General features: G+C 36.6%; 1 protein-coding gene across 1 annotated transcript in view; it reads right to left on the bottom strand.

The window, feature by feature from the left end:
* Positions 1–6,833, bottom strand: part of LOC107103840 (serine/arginine repetitive matrix protein 4-like) — a 24,574-nt gene extending 17,741 nt beyond the window's left edge. Inside the window, exons 1-6 of the mRNA XM_015403676.1 lie at positions 6,772–6,833; positions 3,649–3,732; positions 3,108–3,188; positions 2,984–3,010; positions 2,679–2,729; positions 605–688 (exon numbers count right to left, since the gene is read on the bottom strand). Coding sequence (XP_015259162.1) covers positions 605–688; positions 2,679–2,729; positions 2,984–3,010; positions 3,108–3,188; positions 3,649–3,732; positions 6,772–6,833 — 389 coding nt within the window. The remainder of the gene's footprint in view (positions 1–604; positions 689–2,678; positions 2,730–2,983; positions 3,011–3,107; positions 3,189–3,648; positions 3,733–6,771) is intronic.
* Positions 6,834–10,409: the final 3,576 nt, after the last annotated feature.

Here is a 10,409-nt window from a genome sequence, read left to right on the forward strand (position 1 = left end):
CAGTCTGACCGCTAGATGTCGCTAAAAGTTACACACTGTAGCTTTAATGAAATGTATTATTTGTACACTGGTGTCGGAGCACTTCTTTCAACCAACCCCTTACCTCACAATTTTCATGTCTTTACAGAACTCTAGCCTTCATTATTTCTACAACGTTGTTGCATAAGTAAATCTCGCCTCCATATAGTGCTGTACTCCACCTCAGCAGACATGGGGTTGGTTGTTTCAAGTCTGTATTCCCTGGACCCTCTTATTTACAATGCATCTGCATCAAACTGAGGTCATAGAGAATTAATTATCTCCCTTATCCAGCAATTCCCCCAGCAATTACTAAAATGTAATCAGTAAATGTCACATCACAGTACCCTTTCATATCACCAAACCCCCAATATTCCACTCTATTTCATTCTGACTGAATGCATTGATCAGAGGAGTGAATTTGTGGCCATTTTCCCGTGAGGCCGTGATAAGGGTTGGTTATACCGGAGGTGGAGGAAGTCACCCCTGTCTTATCAGTTATTGCCACAGTGAGACCAAGACGCCTCTTCCTGATAAGAAGAAGAGTGTGGGGGGCATGGGTGGAGGGAGGCAAGAGGGCCTGTACCTGTCCCCTGTGAAAGATCGGCAGGAGGAAGAGTCCGACTCCAACCTCCTGTAGCGCCGCCTGCGATGTGAGTGAGTCCGTGAACTATTGGAGATAAAACAAAGCAAAGACAAAGGAAGACGTGGCTGAGAGTTCAAATTAATTTAAAATGGTTGATATACTGAAAGAAAACAGTTTTAAGGGGGTTCATTGATTTTTCTTCTGTTTGAGTAATAAAAACAGATTTAAATGATATGCCTTGAAAAAGTATTATCAACCCGTGAGCCTTATCATATTTTATAATGTTAAAAACCAAAAACTGTGACATAAAGAGAAAAATTGTAAATATCTTTAATCTTTGATAACAAATCAAAGATTAAAGATATTAAAGATATAAACTTGAAGTTTTCAATCCTCTTTACTGAATGTTCAGCTGTTTCTTTTTTTTTTTGCATTCTTGGTATTTCCTTGTTTTTAATACGTGATCACTGAGATCTAAAAATATTTGATCACATTTTTTTTTTTGTTCAGTATTCTTGTGTTCTATATATCTCGAAGTTTTGTAAGATATGTCTGGCTTTTTAACCTTAATGAGAGTTTATTCTTTCCTCAATTTAGCTTTGTCTGTTTGAACTATAATTTATACCACAACTACCCTATTTTCCTTCTGCCACAGCTCCTCCACTTCTCTGAAGCTCACAGTGTATTTTTTCTTGTCTGGATTATTCAGTTTGACTGCAACACATCCATTTATTTACGCATACTCCATAACGTGTTCTCTGGAACTCTGTTTTTGTAACTTCAGTCTCTGAACTTGGAACCAAAACATCCAAGATAAACAAAAATATTATCTCTTGCACCAGTTCCCTCCAGTTGATGGAAAGATGGATAGAAATAAATACAGGCCAATTAGAGAAGAAAGACTTTATTGAGGCTGTAAGCACTTGACACTGCAGTAGAGGGTCAGCAGCACAATTACCTGAAAGACGTAGCCCCAGTAACAAAATACAAATGCATGACACACTTTCCAGATTTCTATCTGTGGAAAAAAAAAATGTAAAATTATCTATTTTCAGTCTTATATGTTTTGGCTCTCACTTGACAACACTGTGGCTCTACCTTTCTTATACCTCATCCAAAATACATAGGTTTTCCTGAGCTATTTTCTGCATTTGTGCTGCTGTGGGCTTGGACTGCTGAAGGACATAGGGAACCCTTTTTGTTTCTCTATCTCTATTCTCCCATTCTGCAGTATTTGTTAGTTCAATCTCTAATGTTATGCTTTCCCTGCTTTTTCTTATCATGTAGCCTCACCAAGTCTGTTCATGTTGAGCTTTGACAACATCCTGGAGAAAAGTGTCAGCCGTGCTGTTGCCATCAACACCTTTGTTTATAGATGTCATGTCTCTCTGACTATGACTAACTGTATGTGCTCTCTTTTATCCTCTGCCTGGCAGTGTGTTTCCTGGACAGGGCCGCATGTGGAGCTGGTGAACAGTTGTCTTTTGTATCTCTGCTTCTTTTTCTTTGTCCACTTCTGTCTCCTTGAACCGGCAGATGGCCGCTCACACTGAGTCGGGTTCTGCTGGAGGTTTCTTTCTGTTATGAGGGAATTTTTCCTCTCCACTGTCGCTACAAGCATGGGTGGTGTGAGGGATTGTGTGGGAGTCAAAGCAATCAGTGGGTTTTTCTTAGATAGAAAACTATGAACCAATCTGACTGTATGATCTGATTGAATTGTCTCTGTAAAGTGCCTTGAAATAACATGTGTTGTAAATTGGCACTATAGAAATAAACTGAATTGAATATAACTAAAGTTTTGGTCAGAATAACATATGACATAGTATGGAAAAAGGGGAATTTGTGGTGTTTACAGAAGCAAAGAGATTATAGAAAAAAAAATCTATCGCAGCACTCTTACCTAAGAGTCAAATTAGGAAAGACTACAATATCACAATATTAAACTATTATCACTAACTCTTTGTGTATACATATATATATATATATATATATATATATATATATATATATACATACATAGTTTTAAAAAGGAAGGAAGATATACACGATTTCAATGCATTTATCACACACTGACCTTTTCTTGTGCTTGCGTTCATCCTTTCTTTTACGTTTTAAACTTGAAGAACTGGAAGGATAAAGGAGAGCTTAGTGAGCCGGAGGTATTTAAGACTGACAAAGTCTTCACAGACTGCCTGCCTTCTTGCTGATACTGTACACTGAGAAGGTATTTAAGGTTTTAAGATGAAAATCCAGTAATCCTTTAAAACATCATTTAAAAAAGCAATACATTTAAAGAATACCATATTAGATAAAAAAACAACAACATTTCTACCACTAAGATTATGATAAGAATTATACAAGAACAATACTTCAACATACCTGTGTTTAGACTTCTTAGAGGTATACCTGAAATCAAGAAAAAAATAATAAAAATAATAGAGTCACTTTTAAGAAAATATTATATTTTTATAAACACAGCACTGTAATAATAGAGCAGAACTACCTATGCCGCTTGCTTTTCTTAGAGCTTTTCTTCTTCTTCTTTTTATTCTTCCGCACTGGTGATAGACTCTGAGAAGGTGACCTAAAGGAGCAAGAAAAAAAAGGTGAAAATTTGAGTTTAGTTACGTTCACTTTATGTTAGTTTAAATATCACTTTTTTTTTTTTTTTTTACAGAAGTCAATAAAAGATCATTTATTTTTGAGTGTCATGAAATCTAGATGAATTTAATAACTATTCTTCTAAAACAGGTACAATTTAAAGCCACTTCTATCAAATAAGTTCTACCTTTGAAGTCATTGACAGAATAAACCAATCTGATTCAAAGACATTCATATGTAATGCTGGTTACTCATCTAAACCCAGTTTTGTTGATTTCTGACCGATTAAACTTTTTTTCTTTCATTTGATTCAAAATAAATATCTTTAATTTAACTGTATAATGTAATTTTTAAAAAAGCTCATACTAAAGATTTAAAATAAATTCCAATCAAGCAAGTTATAATCCAGTCCATCATACTGAATGATATAATTCCAATCTCACCGTCTTCTTTTTCTCTTTCTCTCTGATTTTCTCTTCTTCTTCTTTCCCTTCCGCCGAGGCGAGAGGTGACCATCAAAGGAGGATCTGTGGGCACAGACAGAGCAGAAAGAGGCCTCTATAATCAGTCATGAGATAGGATCGATTATGTTCATTACCAAAAAGCCAATAGAAGCTCCAAGCTTGGTCTATTTAATCTAAAACTTTGAAACAATGACCAAACTGTAAAGAGAAACCTGTCATATATGTCCATTAGCCCTTTATGGCAAGGTGTGTTAAACGACTATATTGGGGCCACAAACCATCTAAAATGTTCACGCAAAACATCACTTGAAAGATCTGTGGACAGGTGTGTGACCAACAACATTTAAGTTTAGGGAACATTTCACCCTTTCTCTGGGGGTGAATTCATCCCTTTTTATGACCATGGATGTCTTGAACAAACTGCATGCCATAAATACACTGTTTTGTATATTATATAAGGATTGTAGTTATTTTTTGGTGGTTCTAACAAAACACTGTTAAGATAAATAGTAAGATACATTTTAATGCATTTAAGCAGGATTGCATGAATGTTTGACAAATTTTGTTGTACTATCCATTATTACCAGGATGGCATCTAAGCAAGTGAAAAGAAGTATACTCTAACTGTATGGTTCCCGGATTCTCTTGAAAACAGATGGCCTGTATTTTCATAATGAGTTTGTGGACAGAAGAGAGTAAAGAGGATGATGATGAGTAAAGAAGGATGATGAAGATGAGTATTCTGATTTATTGAAGGAATCCCACAATTTTAACAATGTTGATTGCCACAAAGAAAGCCTTGAATTTCAAAACCACTCACTATTATTTCCCCTATGAGTTTCTTTTTAAGATATTTGTAGAAAGTCACATTTATATATGAACTAGTAGAAACTGTTATTGTTTAAATGAAATGTATATATTTTTTATTGGTTCATTATAGTATAAAATCCCACTAGCCAAAGCTTATAGCACGCAGTTTTCAGCCCGTTGTGCAGCAGCAGAGATGACGATCAGTTCTTTTGTAGAATAAGCTAGGTTGTTCTCAACAGGTGAAGGTGGAGTTCCTGCCTGAAGTGGAGGAGTTCACTGGACAGGGGCCAGGCACTTCCTTAGAGGTAGATTTGAAGCTTGGCCATCTGTGAGGGCGTTGGAGATAGAGCCAGTGTACCTCTTTATTGAGAGGTGTGCGGATGTGGCTCTAGAATTTGCTACACATGACTCCTGAACGCCTGCATCCTAAAGCGATGCTTTAGAACTTCACTCCCCAAGAGAAGTTGGAGGAGGTGTAAAGGCATAGGGAAGTACGAGGTGTAAAGGCATAGGGAAGTACTCATATATATATATATATATATATATATATATATATATATATATATATATATATATAATGAAATATATTATAAATTACAAGAAATGTTTTGGCTCTTGGTTTTAATCTGACTTTCAATGTTATGACTGATCCCCACATTGGCTGTACCCTTTAAATAACCTTCAGGAGACACCCAGCAAGCTACTGTTAAAGTGAGGAGGATTTGTCCCCTTGGAAGTAAAGGCTGTAGCACCCCGGGGGCCTCTTCATCGGTTCTTTTCCTGGGAGCAAGTTATTTACTACTCTTAACTCAAACTGGGTAAAACCATATAAAAAAGGACTATAAAAACAGGAGTAAAAAACTAACAGAGTTTATTCCAGATCAGGTCGTTACAGGACAGAGAAAAATGCTTAGAGCTTGCACAGCTGTGGTCTCAAAAATCACGTCCGCAAGCGTCCGGCAAGGTTTGAGCCCCGAACAACGTCATCTCCTGCTTCTTATACCTGCTGAGTCTGTGTTGCATCATGTGGATGCTTAGCTGTCCCTATCAGAAACTGACACGCCATCCATGTCTTGAACTCCATGCAGGTTGCCTCTCTGTCTCAGGGTTACAGATACAGCAGCTCTCCTATCAGACCGGCTCCAAGATGTGCCCATATCCTGTGTATTCTTACAGACACGACGGCTGTCCTGATTAGATGACCTCCGTACACACAGTGACATCCACAATGTGAAGGAAGGCCTTCTGCTCTGTCTAATCTGACTAACAAAATAACAATGCACATGATGTATAAATAATAAAACCTAACACTACTCTTTTAAAATAAGTTTTATTCTGACTTTTTCCGTATCTTTCCTGCCCTCTGTTCTGTTAGTGTGCCACTTCTGGATTGATAACATTTTGAACTATCTCATAACATTACACGTCTGCCACCCATCTACACACATTTTGTACATATTGTGTCACACATCAACACTCATTTCTCTTCGATTTCTTGCTATTAATCTTCACCACTTTTACTTTTTCGAACCAACTGATCATTACACAGAGAAGAAAACTGTCAAATATCTTCTTGTGGTCAGATAGATGACTTTCCAGACATCCACCTTTTTCTCTGTCTGAGTCATCTCAAGAGGAGATGAAGGATTTCAAAAAGCACCAAAGGGTCACAGAGCGGTCCTTCTCAAGGACAGAAGCAAAGGCAGTTTGTGAGTGAAAAGGAAAGGTGATCCAAACTGAATGAGGCAATTACATTACAGTGAGGCCTGAAAAATTGTCAAGGAAATGGGATTTTCTACGAATACAGATTTTATTCTCCCTCACTTGCTCTGATGAAATCACAAAGTCTTCTTGGGTTTGTTTAGACCAGCCATTTCCTAAACAATGAAAACACTATTAAAATGCAAAATGGATGATCATATCTGTAAAATGTCAAACATTTTACATAAGGACAAATACTTATTAAGACTAATTTGGGGAAACCCTATCTTTAATAAGCTGATTTAGAAAATTATAGCAGATTTTTATTAATAATTTTAATAGGAAATATCTGCTGTTCTTTATATGTACCCAAAGAGTGATAGTATCCCATTTTGAAGCAGTAAAGATAGGGCCTACACGGTTTAACATTCAGTACTCTTTACTGATATATGCAACCAATAAGGTTGAAGACTGTGTGCCAGTTTTGCTGGATCCACAGGAGTGTCCTATGGTAATAAATGGCCCTGTTCGGCATTGTCGGCAGTTTAGGAGCATTAGAAACTGAAATGCATTAGAGCTGATTAGACTTACTGAGCCCAAGTACCCTCTCCTGATAATGAGAACGCTTTGTCACTCATTAACACTTTTACCATTCTGGCCCTGTATTGAGAGGGCATTTGCATTTCTTCTGGCCAGCAGAAACCTTTCCTTTTGATGAGATGGAGGGAACAAGAAAGCAGTCATTTTCCAGCTACACAGGGAACACAGTTTAATGCAACAATTGCAAATGAAAATGGTGATCTGAGGACATATAATGGGAACGTCTTAAGTAGAGATTTATTTCCTTACTGTGTTTTCATTTTTTCCTCACAGATCTTAATTCTCTCTGAAGATCCCTTAAATATATAAACTACCTATTTCCCTTTGGATATCATATGCTGTATTTGACAACATTTCAATTGCAATTGGTTTGATTCTCAGTCTGGTGTCTTTCTACATGGCCCCACAGCGACCCAGGTGGACAAAGCCAGAGAAAATTAATGGATGGATGAAAATAGTCTCGGTTTTTACCTCCATTCAAGGCTTTTGATAAATAAATGCTCTTGTAATGGTTTCTGCACTGATTCTGGCCTGATCACTCAGTCCATACACCTGCTCTGCTCCTCCCGTCCGCAATCAGCTCTGACCAGAGTCACCTGTTTCCAGCAGTTTATAAACCCCATCAGATCAGTCGTCAGTGCCCGATTATCTCGAGCCAACCCGATACAAATAGTCCAGCATCTTAAGATTTCCTGATTGTCTACCTGTTTCTGACCCGATCTGCCTGCTGATACCGACCTGCCTGACCTCTGTCTGATTCTGCCTGCCTGATTACCCTCTCTGCTCTGCCTCTGGATCCCCGGATCTCTGATTCATTCTGATCACTCTGCCTGCTCCCCTCTCTCTGGATCACGGACTCGGAAAAGCTCCGCTCAACTGCCTGCCTCCCCGTCCTGGATCAAAAACTGGTAAACCTCCCTCGATTTGCCCGCCCGTCTTCCTGCAGCCTGTTGCTCACACAGATTCAGTCCCGCTATCAGAGCAAACCTCTCAATAAACCAATAAAAACGTGACTAACCTGTCTTGGTTTATTTGGATCCAGTCTCTGTCTCATTACAGCTATATGTTATTCGGCTTGAAAACACATTTAATGTTTGGATATTTTTCAAACTAATTTGTTGAGAATATCCTCCAATGGCAATCTTGATATTTGGTTAATATATCAAGGGTGAGAGTAGTTAGCATTCTGCCATATTGGTAAAAGTCTTTCATGACTTGTAATCCAGACTGCTTTGTTTCACTCAGCACTTGTAGATCATACCGAACAGTAGTAACATGTGAGGTTCCTCAAGTGTCTATTGTTGAGCCACTTTTACTTACCGTAATATGTAGCTATTAGCATTGCCCAAATTAAAGTATGTCAAGATTCCTATACTGACAATTTCCTGTCACAACATTTTATATTTGTGTACATAATAGAGTGTACATAATTTTATCATGTGGATGGGCAGATACTTCTATTACCTGGATGCAGATAAAACATATTGCTGCGTTGATCAAAAAGGGATAAAAGCAGATCAGGTAAACTGATAAAAGGCTGCACCTAACAGAGCACGTCCAAATTTAAAAACCCGCGTGAAGTTTGTTATATCGTCAGCCTCTTTTAGAACATTGTAGGAATACAAGGTTTCCCATGTAAATAAAACACATGAAACTGTTGTAGAATCTATTTTCTGTTGCTTTGATTATGGTCTTGTTGGTTCTATTTGTAGTTATAGAAATAGTAGCCAGAGCTAATCTACATTTTTTGACAATTTCCAGAAAGAAATAACCACCCATTTCTTAAATAACTAAACTGATATCCTTTTTATAAAAATTAGATTTGTATTTCAGGTCTAATTTGTAAGATCCTCAGTTCATCAGAGCCTGGTTTACTTAGGCTTCAAAATGCAAAAAACAGTATTTAGTTTCTTTGCTCATTAGTACTGATAGCATTTTCCTTCTAAATAAACATGTGCATGAACTGATGTCTTCTATTGAAACAGAAATAAAATATTTTCTGTTTACTAAAGGATTCCTATGAATGTCAACGATCATTAGTTAGTCTATTGTATATCCAATCTAGCTATTATTTTGTTATAAATTTCCAATTATTAAAAATGAAATGCTAAAAGCTAGATGTTACTGCTTTAACATGCTGCTGGATTTTAATACAATGTTCTTTACCTTTATTCTCTTTTTTGTTCAACACTCTGAAATGCCTAGTGTATCAATGGTGCTACACAATTAACCTCTAAACCTAAAGCTAAATTCTTCCTAATATTTGCTCATTAAAACCGATATGCTGTCTTTAGAAGAACTAAGAATACGTCTAATTTTATAACTAACGTTTGTTTGTTTTTTCCACTGAGTTTAATTGCTGCCATCCAATTAGTGAGATCAATCCCAATAAAAAGTGTTCTCCCCAACTGAGGATGTTACTTTCTAGCAGCACTTTGATACTGAGACAAAGGGTTTACATTTGTTGATGTTAATTAGCCATTTAAAAACATGAACGAAATAAAAATACCATATTAACTATGCACTATTTGTAAAGCTTTTCTGAAATAGGTGTTTCGGCTAGTGTGTGTCCTGTCTTAGCAGTGAGTTTGCTCTGCTGACCTCCAAGTGAAAGGATTTGGTGGAAAAAGAACAAATAAAAAAACCAAACACATCTTTCCTCTCATAATGTCACCCAAGATATCTGATATGGTGATATTGACACGCAGGCTGATTTCTGTGACTTAATTCTAAAGTAATATCAAGTATTTCCTTCTGTGTACTCACCTGTTAATAATATTAATGCAGATGCAACTGATGCATCCTTTCGGTTTATGTTTAGTTTAGTGGCAGTCTAAATGCAGTGTTTGTTACTTAAAGAAATGCATTTAATTAATAACTTTAAAAAGCTTTATATTTTAGTGTTTGAATATAAGAATATATTCATAAAAAAACAGCCTGAAATAAAAATGGGTTTGAAAAGAAAAATTCTGGAAATGTATAGAGTAGCTTAAATAAAAGTATCAGAAAATCAAAGAAGAATAATAATAACAGTTTTGAAATGAATAACTAAATAAATCTTGAAAAAAAAAAAACAATTCTTCAGTTCAACAAACACATCTTGAAATGAATAGAAATTGAAACAAACGACAAAATACATAAATCTTTATTCAAACGTTGCATAGCATGCTTTCAAATTAAACATAGGCATACAGTGTGTGCTGGTTGGAAATGGACACTTCACTTACGCTCCCCGTGTTTCACGAATTGCGTGAAAAACATGTGATTACTATAGCCACTAGGTGGCAGTCTGAGTCCATTTCGGCGTCCCATGAGTCAGGATTAGATAGCTCAATTAGCAAACTGGGATGGGCATTATGTGTTGCGAGCAGTTAGTGTAGAGGGTAGAGTGAGTGGTCTGTAGTTCTGAAGGTTGAGGGTTTGGTCCCAGCTGTGGCCGAATACTTTTCTATTTTTTTTAAATCAAATCACTTTTTTATTACATTAGACCATAGGGATTATCATTCTACATTTTTATCTTACTGTATATATAGGTCTATTATATTGCATGCCTTATAGCCACAGTGTTTAGATATTTTTATAATTCTATTTACCCTATTCCATATTATATGTGTCATGGTCTGGCGGTG

This window comes from Cyprinodon variegatus, unplaced genomic scaffold (assembly GCF_000732505.1).
Source record: "Cyprinodon variegatus isolate N-32 unplaced genomic scaffold, C_variegatus-1.0 Scaffold1540, whole genome shotgun sequence".
Classification (NCBI taxonomy): Eukaryota; Metazoa; Chordata; class Actinopteri; order Cyprinodontiformes; family Cyprinodontidae; genus Cyprinodon; species Cyprinodon variegatus.